We start from the raw sequence: 15,107 nt of genomic DNA on the forward strand, positions 1-15,107 counted from the left end.
GCGCGGGGCCAGAGCCCTTCCTGTAAACCGTGACCCGCTCGGGAATCGGACTCGAGTGGCAGGCGGTGGTGGCGGCCAGGGGCCCTCTCACTGCCCACCGAGCCCGGGCAGCCCCTGCCTCTCGGGGCCGCTGTCGCGTCCATGGAGCAGGAAAGCACCTCCGGCTGAGACAGAGCCCGATGGACGTGCCGTGGGTGTTGGCACAGCGCCGGCGTGAGGCAAGCGTGGGAAACGAGGGAGGCCCAGGAGCCGGACCCTCGGGCTCAGCTCTGGGTGGGGAGGGACGGGCTCTGCAGGCCCCACGTGGTCATGGCTGTGGGGACCTGTGCTCCCATTGCACAGGCAAGAACGGAGGCAGGAGGGGGACAAGCTTTGCCACATGCAGGCCTGGCCAGGAACCCGGGGCTCTGGGCCCAAGGTCCAGGCTGGTCCCGTGTCTTAGGGCACAATCTCCTCCGGGCGATGCCTGGGCACAGAAGGACAGGCCCCCACGGAGCTCGGGCCAGACCCGGCCTCAGGCTGGCCCCGCCCAGTCTCAGCTTTAGACGTGGAGGGTGAGGGCTCAGTCCCAGGAGCGGGGAGCGGGGACCACAGCTCTGGGCGCCCTCTGCCTTGGGCACACCCAGTCCGCTCACCCGGGGTGTCCAGGCCTGAGCTCCGTCCCCAGGGATGGGACGCCCCCCTCCCTATAACCCGGGGCTCTGTGCTGTCGCCCCGAGGCAGGAATCGAGTCTGGTCGGTGCAGAGGTGAGGGCACCTGGGAGGGAGGCAGGGGAGAGGTGGCCGCTGCGGAGGGGCAGTGCGCCTGGCGGAGGAGCAGGACCTGGAGGGCAGCACTGGGGCTCCAGGGCACGGGCACCCCCCGCCCCCCCCACCCCCGCCGCCGTGAGGGGCTCAGGCAGGCGCCACAGGCTCTCCCCGCCAGCACCTGACAGGGTCTGTTATTCCTCTTCCAACAAGAAAAGCACTGAACTCCTGGGGCCCAGCACAGATGCGCAGCCCCGCCCACCGCCAGCCAAATGCTCCCAAAGACAGAATTTTGCTTAAATTCCCAGAAAGGAGATTCAGGAGATGAGACTCTTAAGCAAATTAACGCGTGCGGCAGGCGGTTTTTAATCACCGCCTTTAATCGCAGCCGTGGTAACGGAGGGCCTCTCCCGGGGCCGCGGGCGGGCGGGGGGCGGGGCCGCGCACATGGATTATTCATCGGAACTTGAACTTGAGTCTCGCGTCACCGCAGAGGAGTGTGGGGCCTTGTGTCCACGCCGGGGACACGGGCACGGCCCTGTGGTCCCCACACCCCGGGTCCATCTGGTTTCACCCCGCGTCTCCTCTCCCTCCCGGCTCCCTGCCTCAGTTTCTCCTCTCCGGCCCTTTCCCGGAGGGGACTGTCCGAGAGGGCTCCCTGACCCCGGCCCCCTCTTGGCCTGGCGGACTCCACCTTGGCCTCCCGCTCAACAGGGTGCAAGCCAGGCATTCAGGGTGCGCCCCCCCTTCCAGGACGGAGCGGACAGGTGACCAGGGTGGACACGAGAGAGTCACAGGTCAGCTCACGAGGGCAAGGCCCCGAGTCCAGGCAGTGGACGCTCTGACCAAGGGGCCGGGCCTCCACCAGTGGCGTGAGAACAGCTGCCCCTTTAAGGGAGCTGGGCCGCGGGCCCTGGGCATTCCCAGGGCAGGACCCGGGTGTGGTGGTGAGACCTGGCCCAGCCCCGCCCTCTCCGCACCAGGGGCCTCACGGGCAGGAGGCGGGCATGCCTTGGGTGACACCGCCTGCCTGCCCATCTCAAGCTCTGACTCCCGGGTCCCCACAAACCTCCCAGCCGCCCTCCGGCTGCAGGTCGGGCTCGTGGGCAGCGGCGGGCAGAGGTCAGCGCTCCCTGCGGCCCCCGAGGGCGGCCATCTCCCCCTTGGGTGCCAGAGCGGCAGGGCCGCCCAGCACTGCTCCCTGAGGAGGCCGGCGGGGATGGGGGGCTGCTCAGCACACGCTCCCCAGACAGGGAGCGGGTCAGGGGCTCCCCTGCACCTGTTGGGGCCCCTGGACCTGGTGGAGGGACCAGAGGAAGCAGGGAGGGGGCACAGGAGGGACGTGGGCTCCTGGGCCCTGCTTTCCCGCCCTGTGCGCCCTGACAGGCAGCAAGGGGGCCGCCACCCTAACCACCTGACGTGCTGGGTTGGGGGGTGACTTGTCCTGGATCCAGCCCATGGGGTGACTGTAATGATAGAAGGGCCTGCCGTTGAGTGGGGGCTGCCAGCACGGGGGGGAGGGGGGCATGCAGCTCTGGGGGGCCGTGCAGCAGGCAGGGAGACCTGGAAGGCAGGAACGGGGGGTGGGGTTGTCCCAGGAGCCCCAACAGGGACAGTGGCAAGGCCCCCCAGGCTGTCCTCTGAGTGCCCCCACACCCCCCTTGGGCCGAGCTGCCTGAGCGGGCGGGGAAGGGTTAAGGAGGGCGGGGCTCCCGAGGGAGGGGCGGGGCTCCCGAGGGAGGGGCGGGCCCAGCCGCTCAGGCAGCCTGGGATGTTAACGGGCATGGGCACAGGCAGGGCCAGCCTGCCGCCCGGGCCCCCTCGGGCAGTGCCAGCAGCGGCAGGGGTGACACCCACAGGCCATGGGAGAGCCGGGGGACCCTGGTGGGTTCAGCCGGGACCAAGGTAAAGGGGAGGAGAGGGGCTCATGGAAGGGGCTGTGGCCACCCCTACGGGGAGCCCAGGGCGGCCGCTGAGCTGCCCATGGTGACCCACTGACCCCACAGGCGGTGCTGGGCCCCTCCGCAGGGGTCTGGGAGGACCCGTCCGCCTGCACGGGTGGGGACGGTCCTGATGGGCAGCTCACAGGGCCCTGACCCCCAGCCGCCCCCAGCGACACCAGCCTCCGTTGGGGTTCAGATATGGGGTGTCCTGACCTGTGGGACCCTGGGGGCTCGCCGGGTCCAAACTCCCCTCCCCCTAATTCCTGGCGGGTGGAGGTGCGGTGGCTGAGCTCCGGTCAGCACCATGGACAGGGCAGCAGCCGCCTGGCCAGAGCGGGCGGACGCCGGGTGTAGCAGGAGTGACTTGGGCCAGACAAGCAGACGGACTTCCTGGCTAAGGGCTGGGGTCCAGGCGGGCAGGAGCCGGCCTTCTGGCGATTCGTGTGGACCCGTTTGTCCCGGCCCCGGTTTCCGATGCCCTCGGATTGGCGTGGCCTTGGGAGGGGCTCGGAGGCTTGGGAGCGCGTGTAGGACGCAGGGGCCGTGTGCCCAGGAGCTGTGTGGCCTCGAGCAAGGCACCGGCCCTCTCTGAGCCTGTCATGCAGGAGAGGACAGCTCCGGGGCACACGTCCCCCGCCGTCCCCCCCCCCCACCCCCGGCCGAGCTGCCCTCTGTGACCGGGCGGCGTGGCAGCTGTGGGTGGGCTGCCCATGCAGACACTCCTGGCTCGACTGGTGCTGGGAGGTGCGTCCGCCCGCTCCCGGGAGAGCCGGTCTTGGATGTGCGGCCGAGGACGAGCAGATGGCCCGAGTCTTGTCCGGCCTCCATCTGCCCAGCTAATGAGCTGATGACGACAGTCTCCTGCCCCTGGCACCGTCTCCGGAGCCTGTGGACGGAAGCGCTGCTCTCGGGGGCCAGGCGTGTGTCCGGGGGGCCGCAGGGGGCCGCCTCGGTGCCAGGGCTCTGTGCACGCGGGCCGCGGGGAGGGGCGCGAGGAGGGGCTGAGTACTCAGAGTGTCTGTTTCTCCCTGGGTCTGCGTGCCCAGCTGGCACACGTGGGCTCCCGCTGGCTGGACCCGCTTCCTGCGTGGGCTTCCGTGGGCGTGGCCTCCGGCAGGGCCACGGGCACTCCCCTCCCCCAGGACCAGGACAGGGACAGGAGGTTTTCTCAGGTCCTGGGGAGTGGCGGGGAGAAGTGGGGCGGGGAGAGGAGGTCGCTGACTTGGACAGCCCCCCACGGGGCCCCCACCAGCCGTGTGTTGGGCTGGGAGGTTGGCAGAGGGAGAAGGAAGTTCACCTGCTCGAGCCGCCCCAGGGGCCCGAGGGCCCTCGAGCACTGTGTCTCGAGGGTGGGGACCCAGGGGGGTGCCCACGGAAGGCTCCCTCCGCAGGCAGGTCCTGGGAGCCACCCATCCTGTGGGTCCCTCAGGGCACCCAGCTCAGCGAGCCGCAGGCTCACCCCCAGGGACTCAGGGCGCTGTTCGCGGAGATTCTCGCCGGCCTTCAGGCCCCGGGACGCGCACCTGAGCTCCCGGTGGGTGTGTGGGGCGTGGCACCGAGGAGGGTCCGGTGAGGCCCGAGGAGGCCACCTCGGGGCAGGAGGCAGAGGGCGGGCTGGGGTCCTGCAGGAGGGATGGGGACAGCAGGGAGTGAGACTTGGAGGCCTGGCCTGGCCTCTCCCCGCGAGGCCCCGGGCTCCCCAGGAAGCTGCTCTGCGGGCCGCTGCCCCGGAGGAGGAGCTGAGGCTGCGGACGGATGGAGGGGTTCGGCCTCCTCCTGCTTCCTGTCTCCTCGAGGCTCTACCGGCTCTGCCAGGCCAGCTGCTGCCCGAGGGCCCGGTGGGGTGTGGAGCCTGGAGGACCCCTCCCTGGCACTGTGCCCCCCCCCCCCCCCCCGCAGGAGCTTCCTCTCCTCCCAACAGGCTCCATCTGGTGACTTTTCAGGAATGCGCCCCCGCCCTGGCCGCCGCTGAGCCTCGCTTCCTTTCCCGCTGCTCCTGGGGCTCCCTGGGGCCCGTTCCCACAGGCTGGGCAGCTAGCTCCCTGAGGGGCTCTGACCGAGGTGGGTGCCTGTGGGCCCTTCCAGCCTCTGAACTGGGGCCTGGCCAGGAGCCCCCTGAATCCACAGACCAGGGCACCTGCGAGGGCAGAGGCTGGGTAGCTATTAATAGTCTTCCCTGCAGGACTATCACCTGTGATAATGCCATGGAGGTAGTGGCGGGGGGGCCACAGGGGGCAAGGGGGCCGGGGAGGGGCTCTGAGGGGGCCCTCCTGAGGCCAGACTACCCCTGGTGGGGTGCAGGGAGAGAGCCTGTGGGGAAGGCCAGGTGTGGGGCCTGTGGGGGTAGGACAGGTGTGAGGCCTGTGGGGGAAGGACAGGTGGGGGGCCTGTGGGGGAAGGACAGGGGTGGGGCCTGTGGGGGAAGGACAGGTGTGGGGCCTGTGGGGGAAGGACAAGTGGGGGGCCTGTGGGGGAAGGACAGGGGTGGGGCCTGTGGGGGAAGGACAGGGGTGGGGCCTGTGGGGGAAGGACAGGTGGGGGGCCTGTGGGGGAAGGACAGGGGTGGGGCCTGTGGGGGAAGGACAGGTGTGGGGCCTGTGGGGGAAGGACAAGTGGGGGGCCTGTGGGGGAAGGACAGGGGTGGGGCCTGTGGGGGAAGGACAGGGGTGGGGCCTGTGGGGGAAGGACAGGTGGGGGGCCTGTGGGGGAAGGACAGGGGCGGGGCCTGTGGGGGAAGGACAGGGGTGGGGCCTGTGGGGGAAGGACAGGGGTGGGGCCTGTGGGGGAAGGACAGGGGCGGGGCCTGTCGGGGAAGGACAGGGGTGGGGCCCGTGGGGGAAGGACAGGTGTGTCCTCCCTCCCAGCTGCCCCCCTCAACCATGCCCAGGCTGGGCTTTGCAGACCCTTCCAAGCTCCCCCAGGCTGCACTGCCCGTGTGGCCCCTCAGGCCAGCCCTGGCTCCCGCCCCCGGGGAACTGGGTCCTGGGTCCCGGGGTGAGAAGCCGACTCACAGGCTCTGATAAATAAAAGCAGTTGGGGAGGAGGCCCCAGACCAGGAGGGGAGCTGCTTCTCAGAGGTGTGAGTGACCCGGCGTCCGTCCGTCCGTCCGTGTGTGTGGGCCTGTCCCTCCCCCTTGAGGTGCTGGCCAGCGGCTGGCTGGTCCGGCTGATCCGAGCAGCCTCTGCCCTCCCTCTTCCCCACCCGAGCACAGATGAGCGCCTGCTGTATGCTGAGCGGGGCCCACCGCAGAGCCAGAGGAGGGGCCAGAGGAGGGTGCGAGGACGGGGAGCGGGAGGCAGGGCCACGTGTCCCACTGTTGCTGATCATTCCACGTAAAGTGGGATCAGCAAGTGGCCACTTAAAGGTCCGTCAAAGGCCAAGAAGTTTGGAGGAGGAAGGGGCTGGGGATGGGTGAGCAGGGCCGGTGGAGGGGCTGGCGGGGGTCAGGGAGGCGGGAATGTGTGCCTCACGCCGCCCGGGAAACGGCCCCCTCGTCACCGCCGAGCGTGCTGGCTCAATGAAGGCACCAGTGACTGGAGGCGTGAGCCCGTGGTGCCGAGGGTGGGAGGGGCAGCGTGTGAGTGCGACCCGAGAACCTGGGGGTGTCCCCTGGGGCTTTGGTTGAAGATTGAATTGATTTCCCAGCCTCCCCGGGGGCAGGGGGAGGGGAGCAGGCAGAGGTGCTGGCTGCGCTGTCACATGAGGGCGAGCTCCCCGACACCACAGAACGAACCCAACTCCTGGCTTCTGAGCGAGGGCTCCTCCTGCTGGGGCGCTGCGTCCTCGGGGGCTTGGGGAGGAGGAACGAGGGGCCTTCGGCTGCGGGGGGGGGGGGGGGGCCTGAGGACTCCCCTTCCCATGGCCAGGAGAGGGGGGAGGCCCAGGCTGGGACAGAGAGTTGGCAGCAGCCTTGGGGTCCAGTGTGGGAGAACCGTGGGGAGACCGCCCCCAGCAGGGCCTGGGGGTGCACCCCAGAGGGTGCTGTCTGGGCCTCCATGCCCCCCTGCCCCCATCTGTCCTGCCTGACGTTACTCAGCCGGGCTGCGGGGGGCGCGGGGCCGGGGCCTGGAGAGTCCCTGCTGCCTGTTCGGTCCCCTCCCGGTGCCGGCTGGGTGTCCCCTCGGCCCCAATCCTCGGGCCAGCTGGGCCGGATTAGCTCAGGGATCGGACAGAGGCTGGTCGGGCGGGTGGAGGCCAGAGGCTCCCCATCCACGGACGCTGAGTCTCAGCTCTTTGTTGGATCTGTCCCTAGTCCTGGTGGGGTGGCGGGGGGGCTGGCCTGGGGGCCTTCGGACATCAGGTGACAGGCAGGCCAAGGCTGGAGAGGCCTAGGAGCACCGAAGGCCTCTTTGGGGGCGCTGACAGAAGAGAAGGGGGCCTCGGGGAGCCCCTGTGCCTGCCACTGAGGTGCGCTGGGGTGCCGGCCGCTCTGCCCCGGGTGCCCACCCCTGGCCATCACCTGGGCATGTCCATCCCCTGGTCATCAACCTCCAGCCGGACCAAGGGAGCCTGCCTGGCCTGCCTGGCGGAGGCCGTCCTCTGGGCCGGAGGGAGCGTGGCAGCTCGGCCCAGGAGGTAAGGGGCAGGGACCGCCTGCCCGCCCTGGCCACAGCCCCGCCCAGTCCAGGGCCAGCGGGGCCCAGAGGCGGTGACAGGCCTGTGGGTGCCCACCAGCCTTAGCCTCAGACCCGGGGCCTCCTCGGGCCTGGAGGCTGAGTACAGGCGGGCGCAGGCAGGTGGGGGTGGCCCCGGGGAACGTGCTGGCCGGGCACTCGGGCGGCTCTGAAGCTTTGGCTCAGGGCGGGGGTCCCTGGCCCAGTGGAGGCGGCAGTGCCTGCAGCCTGGGTGCCGGTGCCCGAGCCATGGCCCTTCGCAAGCCCCTCTCCGCCGGCCGCCCCCCATCCCCAGGGGGCCCGTGTCCACGCAGCAGCAGCCCTGGTCCTGGGGGTGCGAGCGGCAGGCAGCAGCGGGGTGCAGGGGGAGGAGGGGGGGAGGGGCCGGGGGCTGGGTCGGGGAAGGCTCTGGCTTTAGAGCCGGACCTGTGTGGGCGGGGCCTCCCCAGGAGCAGCAACAGGGGTGGGCAAACTTTTTGACTCGAGGGCCACCATGGGTTCTTAAACTGGACCGGAGGCCGGAACAAAAGCATGGATGGAGTGTTTGTGTGAACTAATACAAATTCAAAGTAAAGGAGCGGAGGGGAGAGCAAGAGAACCCTCCGCTCTTTCGGCTCCGCGGGCCGGATAGAACAGCCGAACGGGCCGGATCCGGCCCGCGGGCCGTAGTTTGCCCACGGCTGTGCTATGCACAGGAGGGCGGCTTCCTGAGCATGCCAGGCGGGGGCGCAGGCGACTGGGAGCCAGGCTGGTGTCGTGAGGGGCCCCTGCCTGTGCGTGGCACCCAGGCTCCTGCCAGGAGCTCAGCCATCGCGTCTGTGTCTCTCCTGCACAGGAGCCTTCGGGGCGGTCCAGGTGGTGGGCGGGGCGTGGGCAGGGGTCCTGTCTGAGGCCTCACGGGGACCACTGGGGGCGGGGGGCAGCAGGCCGGCTGCAGGATCGCTGTGTCTCCGAGGGCTCTGGCCCCTGGGCAGGGTCCCAGGTGGAAATGGCACCCGGTGCCAGCACCTGGGCCACAGCAGCCCTGGGCGTCTGAGCTCGGCCCCGGTGGGCGTTGTGGCGGGTGGATGAGCGGTCGGGGCACCACCTTAGCGCGTGGGGCTGGGGACGGGCTGCTGCGTGCTCATGGCGCCCTGTCCACCTGTCTCCGCCCTCGCCCGTCCACCTCTGCCGGCCGCGTGTCCAGTGGAGCGCTGCATGAGCGCCATGCAGGCGGGGACCCAGATGGTGAAGCTCCGCGGAGGCGCCAAGGGCCTCGTGCGCTTCTACTTCCTGGACGAGCATCGCTCCTGCATCCGCTGGCGGCCCTCGCGCAAGAATGAGAAGGCCAAGAGTGAGTGTGGGGGGGCTCCCAGAGCAGCTGGGAATGGGGGGGGGGCCTGCCCTGGGGAGGCTGTGACGCGCTCCCCGCCCCCCAGTCTCCATCGACTCCATCCAGGAGGTGAGCGAGGGCCGGCAGTCGGAGATCTTCCAGCGCTACCCCGACAGCAGCTTCGACCCCAACTGCTGCTTCAGCATCTACCACGGCAGCCACCGCCAGTCGCTGGACCTGGTCTCGCCCAGCAGCGACGAGGCGCGCACCTGGGTCACCGGCCTGCGCTACCTCCTGGCCGGCATCAGCGACGAGGACAGCCTGGCCCGCCGCCAGCGCACCAGGGACCAATATCCTGGCAGGGCACGGCCGGGGGGGGGGGGGGGGGGCGTCCACCCTGCGTGGGGCCTCCCGCCCGGGGCCGGTCGCACATGGGGGGAGCGGGAGAGGGAAGGGGTGCGTGGGCCGGGGGCTGGGGGCTGGGGGCGTGCGGGCCCTGCGAGACTGTGTGGCCCCCTAACTCGGCCCCAAAGTGGCTGAAGCAGACGTTCGACGAGGCCGACAAGAACGGCGACGGCAGCCTGAGCATCAGCGAGGTCCTGCAGCTGTTGCACAAGCTGAACGTGAACCTGCCGCGGCAGCGGGTGAAGCAGATGTTCAAGGTGAGGGCACGGCGGGGGCAGCGCCCACGTGAGGGCTCCACGGCTGCAGGGGCGTGTCTGGGGAGGGGCGTGTCTGGGGAGGGGCGTGTCTGGGGCAGGGGCGTGTCTGGGGGCAGGGGTGTGTCTGGGGGCAGGGGCGTGTCTAGGGCAGGGGCGTGTCTGGGGGCAGGGGCGTGTCTAGGGCAGGGGCATCTGGGGCAGGGGCGTGTCTGGGGCAGGGGCGTGTCTGGGGAGGGGCGTGTCTAGAGGATGGGCGTGTCTGGGGAGGGGCGTGTCTGGGGAGGGGCGTGTCTGGGGAGGGGCGTGTCTGGGGAGGGGCGTGTCTAGGGCAGGGGCATCTGGGGCAGGGGCGTGTCTGGGGCAGGGGCGTGTCTGGGGAGGGGCGTGTCTAGAGGATGGGCGTGTCTAGAGGATGGGCGTGTCTGGGGAGGGGCGTGTCTGGGGAGGGGCGTGTCTGGGGAGGGGCGTGTCTGGGGAGGGGCGTGTCTAGGGGCAGGGGTGTGTCTGGGGCAGGGGCGTGTCTGGGGAGGGGCGTGTCTAGGGGATGGGCGTGTCTGGGGAGGGGCGTGTCTAGGGGAGGGGCGTGTCTGGGGAGGGGCGTGTCTGGGGGCAGGGGCGTGTCTGGGGCAGGGTGTGTCTGGGGAGGGGTGTGTCTGGGGGCAGGGGCGTGTCTGGGGCAGGGTGTGTCTGGGGCAGGGGCATGTCTGGGGCAGGGGCATGTCTGGGGCAGAGGCACGTCAGCGGCAGGTCAGTCCTGGGGGCTGCAGCAAATTGCAGGGGACACAGCTTGGCCAGCGGAGCTAGGCACTCGGGGCAGGGGCTGGTCAGTGAGGAGACCACCCACAGGAGGCTGCACCCCCTTTCCCACCTAATGGGGTGCACTTTTCCTGGTGGGATTCCGGTGCCACATGCCCCTGATGGACAGCAGGCCTGGTCACCTGCCCTGCGCAGCCTCCTGGTCCCCAACCACCGGGTGTGAGAAGCTGGGAAAATGCACCCTTCAGCCTGTACTGTCTGTAATGAGGGCCTCATTCTCACTGAGCCGGCACCTCAACAGGCCCGTGGGCCCCTCATGAACAATCGGCCTCAGGGGGCATCTCTGCGGGGCCAGGCCCTGGGGACGCCGAGGCCCAGGTGGTGCCATGCCCCAGGGCTCAAGGCCAGGGACAGCCCAGAGGACAAGGGTGCCCAGCGACAGGCCGGGCTGCCAGGACCTGAGGTGCTATGAGCTGGGAGTCCCTGCCTGTGGGTAGGAGCTAGCTGGAGTTTGCAGGGGTGGGCAAACTTTTTGACTCGAGGGCCACAGTGGGTTCTTAAACTGGACCGGAGGGCCGGAACAAAAGCATGGATGGAGTGTTTGTGTGAACTAATATAAATTCAAAGTAAAGGAGCGGAGGGGAGAGCAAGAGAACCGGATAGAACAGCCGGATCCAGCCTGCGGGCCGGATGAGAATGAGGCCCTACACTAGGCCCCACACACATACCCACACAGAGACACATGCTTGCACACACACATGCACACATATGTGCACACGAGCACACATAGGTACACACAGGCAGATGCACATACATGTGCACATCTAGGCCCTTGTTGGCACATGGATGCACACACGTGTACACACATACACATGCACCACTTACGCAGCCTGACCGCTATGCCAGGTGCAGCCCTGGCGCTCCTGCCGGGCTCTCGTGACAGACGGTGGTCACGCTCGGCTGGAGCCGGGGGAGGGAGGCCGAGCTCCCCAGGCCAAGCGGCTCTGCTCGGCAGTGTCAGCATCGCGATGCCCTGTCCGCCCCTTGATCGCCTGATCGGAGGGGAGACCGTGTGGAGGACGCAGAGTGGCTGGGCGTCACGTCACTGTGTCTGAGACAACAGTGGGTGTGGGCAGGGCCAGCAAGCCCTCGGGCCTCAGGGCCTACCCAGCACCCGGCCGGCTCCCAGGCGGGTCCCGGGCGGGTCCCAGCACGGCTGCTGGTCCGTTTGTGGGGAGCAAAGCAGCCGCCTGACCCCGGGGAGGTGGGGGGGCTGTTTCTGGGGCTGGGAAGTCGCTCTGCCTATCAGGTCTCACGGAGCATTTTTATTTTAAAAAATGTGTTTTTATTGATTTTCTAGAAAAAGAGGAAGGGAGAGGGATAGAGAGATACTAGTAAAAACATGAATGAGAGAGAAGCATCGCTGACCGGCTGCTTCCTGCACAGCCCCTGCTGGGGATGGAGCCCACAACCTGGGCATGTGCCCTGACCGGGAATTGAGCCGTGACCTCCTGGTTCATAGGTCGACGCTCCACCACTGAGCCACACGGGCTCATGGAACATTTGTAGTCACTGCTGGGGACAGCAGCTGGGTGGAGAGCAGCCCCCGCCCCCCCAAATCCGGCTGTGATGCTGAGGCAGAGCCCAGTGGACACACGGCCACCCTGTGCGCCAGACAGATGGCCTCTGTGCTCGGCTCCAGCTGCCCCTGGAGGGCTGCCAGACTGGCCCTGTCCGAAGGGGCCTCTGACCTGCACGGCCTGTCCTGGCAGCTCAGACGCCGGGCTGCCCTCAAACCTGCACCAGGCACGCCAGGCCCTTGGCATCTGCTGGGCCCATCCCACGTGGCTCTGGCCCGTCCCAGCCTTGGCATGGGTGCCCGGCATGGGCACTTGGGTCCTGGAGTGAGACGCTGGGGCCCCGCCAGGCGCCCGCCTCAGTGCCAAGCCACAGTGCCAAGGAGGCAGCCACCAGGAGCACAGGCGGGGACCCAGCTTTCCCGGGAGCCCTACTCTCGTTGGGGGCGGGATGTGGGGGTGGCTGTGACCTCCTGGCTCATGGGTGATGCTCCTGATTCAGAGGGGCCTCGGGGACCTGGCCCCCACCCGGGCCACCCTGCCTGTGCGGCCACAGGAGGAAGCACTTAGCCAGCTGGTCTGGGTCAGGCGAGCGCCGCTGTCCATGGTGCTGCCCGTCGCTCGACTGGGGTCACCTCCAGCCGGTCATGTTCCCTTCCTGTCCCCACCTGCACCCCGCTGGGGCAAAGAACCATTTTCAGCACTCAGAGTATTTTTAAAAATATTTTTTTTACTCATTTCAGGGAGGAAGGGAGTGATAGAAACATCAATGATGAGAGAGAACCATTGATCGGCTGCCTCCTGCACGCCCCTTACCGGGGTTGAGCCCACGACGTGGGCATGTGCTCTGACCGGGAATCGAACTGTGACTTCCTGGTTCATAGGTCAATGCTCAGCCACTGAGCCCCGCCAGCCCGCTAGCACTCAGGGTGTGAGCAGCACCTTCTAAGGGTCTAGACCAGCCTTGGGCAAACTACGGCCCGCGGGCCGGATCCGGCTGTTCTATCCGGTTCTCTTGCTCTCCCCTCCTCTCCTTTACTTTGAATTTATATTAGTTCACACAAACACTCCATCCATGCTTTTGTTCCGGCCTTCCGGTCCAGTTTAAGAACCCATTGTGGCCCTCGAGTCAAAAAGTTTGTCCACCCCTGCAAACTCCAGCTAGCTCCTGCCCACCGGCAGGGAGTCCCAGCTCATAGCACCCCAGGTCCTGGCAGCCCGGCCTGTCGCTGGGCACCCTTGTCCTCTGGGCTGTCCCTGGCCTTGAGCCCTGGGGCAGGGCACCACCTGGGCCTCGGCATCCCCAGGGCCTGGCCCCGCAGACATGCCCCCTGAGGCCGATTGTTCATGAGGGGCCCACGGGCCTGTTGAGGTGCCGGTGGCCTTGCTCCTGAGGGTTCCCGTGGGCGCTGTGTGAGCCACTCTCTGCAAAAGGCCGGTAGTGGCCAAGACCAGCATCCTCTCGCCTCTGCTGAGGAGCCGGGACCCGTGCACGCTATGGCCTGGCGCCCGTCTGCTCGGCAGGCACCCATTGACTCCAGGGCTGCTGGCCCTCAGTGCGGGTCACGGGCTGGCTCAGCTGCGGGTCGCCTTGAAAGGCTCGGAGGCGGGGAGGGTGAGAGGGGGGCTCAGTGGTCTCAGTGCTGAGTCAGAGGGGAGCCGGGGAGCAATCGCGGGCCGTGACGTGGGCGGTGGCGTTGGAATGAGGAGGGTGGGTTTGCGGGGACGACTGAGAAGTGGGGGTGGGACCCTAGCTGGTTTGGCTCGGTGGACAGAGCGTCGGCCGTGGACTGAAGGGTCCCGGGTTCAATTCTGGTCAAGGACACGGACCTCAGGGGCCGGCTCCTCCCCAGCCCGGGCCCTGGTCGGGGCACGTGCAGGAGGCAACCAATGGATGTGTTTCTCTCACATGGACATTTCCCTCTGTCTTTCCCTCTCTCTCCCACTCTCTCTCTAAAAACCAACGAAAAACGTCCTCGGGGGAGGATTAAAGTAAAAGAAGTGGGGTGGGCCCGGGGCACCCCTGTGGGAGGGGCAGGGGTGGGCGCCGGGACCCACGGCCTCGCGTTGCAGGAGGCGGACACGGACGACCAGCAGGGCACGCTGGGCTTCGAGGAGTTCTGTGCCTTCTACAAGACCATGTCCACCCGCCGGGACCTCTACCTGCTCCTGCTGGCCTACAGCGACCACAAGGACCACCTGGCTGCCGCCGACCTGCAGCGCTTCCTGGAGGTGGAGCAGAAGGTGGGCCCCTCAGGGGTGGGCCCCTGGCAGCGGGCACCCCGGCTTCCAGAGGGAGCCCCCCACGACCACGGCAGGGTCTTCAGTGTGGGGCCCCGTGGGCCTGGACTTCCCCGTCCGGCCTTCCCACCTGTTCCTGTCCCCACCACGGGGGTCTGGCTGGCTCCGCCCCCCAAGCTGGAGGCCTTGGGTGGCAGCAGGGGGGCCGGTGATGGGCAGGAGCCTGGGCCCTGGGCTCCTCCGGGGGATGTGGGCCGGGCTCTGCTGCACCTTCTCACCCGTGGGCCCTGCTGCTAACACGGCCACGGGGGTGGCCCAGCCGATGGGGCCCAAGAGCCCTTTCCTGCTTGAAGGATCCTAAGAGACAAAACCACATGACCCTCTGGTCTGCTGGCCACCGTCCTGTCACGTGATGCTGGAGGTGGCCAGTGAGCCCCGGGCAGGGGAGCCCAGGGCAGGGCCAGAGCCACGCCTGCTGTGGGCAGCCCTGACCTGGCATCAGCGCCGGGGGGCGGGGGGGGGGGGGAGGCGGAGACCCGGCGGGTGACGCGCTGGCCCGGCTCTGCCCCTTCTCCGGCCCAGATGACGGGGGTGACGCTCGAAAGCTGCCAGGGTATCATCGAGCAGTTCGAGCCCTGCCCCGAAAACAGGAGTAAGGGGGTGCTGGGCATCGACGGTGAGTGGGCGTCCCTGTCCCACCGCCATCCCAGGCGGCCGGGGGGTGTGGGGGCGCCGAGGGGCAGCCCGTGGGCCTGGATGGCAGCCTGAGCGGCTGCTCCCTGCTCTGGGGGGGTGGGGGGGCAGGGCCGGGGGGCGAGGGGGTCCCGAGACGGCCCGGCACCAGGGCTGAGCCCCCCACACGCCCCTAGGCTTCACCAACTACACGCGCAGCCCGGCGGGCGACATCTTCAACCCCGAGCACCACCGCGTGCACCAGGACATGACGCGGCCGCTGAGCCACTACTTCATCACCTCCTCCCACAACACCTACCTCGTGGGCGACCAGCTCATGTCCCAGTCGCGGGCGGACATGTACGCCTGGGTGCTGCAGGCCGGCTGCCGCTGTGTGGAGGGTGCGTGCGGGGCTCGGGGCCGCCACCCCCAGGCCACGGGCCGGCGTGTCCTGGGTGGGGGTGGTCCCAGGAGCCCCGGGGGGGGGGGGGGGTCTCTGGGCAGGGTGTCTGCCCTCGGCCCGGCAGGTTGGTCACGGAGCCAGGAGCCCCCCCCTCTGTCGGAGCTCACGGCCGTGGGGCTC

General features: G+C 68.7%; 1 protein-coding gene across 1 annotated transcript in view; it reads left to right on the forward strand.

Annotated features, from left to right (window-relative positions):
- Positions 1 to 2,514: 2,514 nt before the first annotated feature.
- The window catches only part of PLCH2 (phospholipase C eta 2), a 28,898-nt gene continuing 16,305 nt past the window's right edge, over positions 2,515 to 15,107 (forward strand). Inside the window, exons 1-7 of the mRNA XM_080656459.1 lie at positions 2,515 to 2,652; positions 8,491 to 8,637; positions 8,723 to 8,967; positions 9,150 to 9,278; positions 13,685 to 13,855; positions 14,435 to 14,528; positions 14,722 to 14,925. Coding sequence (XP_080512585.1) covers positions 2,610 to 2,652; positions 8,491 to 8,637; positions 8,723 to 8,967; positions 9,150 to 9,278; positions 13,685 to 13,855; positions 14,435 to 14,528; positions 14,722 to 14,925 — 1,033 coding nt within the window. The 5' untranslated portion in view covers positions 2,515 to 2,609. The remainder of the gene's footprint in view (positions 2,653 to 8,490; positions 8,638 to 8,722; positions 8,968 to 9,149; positions 9,279 to 13,684; positions 13,856 to 14,434; positions 14,529 to 14,721; positions 14,926 to 15,107) is intronic.

Source organism: Plecotus auritus, assembly GCF_963455305.1.
Source record: "Plecotus auritus genome assembly, chromosome: 2".
NCBI lineage: Eukaryota > Metazoa > Chordata > Mammalia > Chiroptera > Vespertilionidae > Plecotus > Plecotus auritus.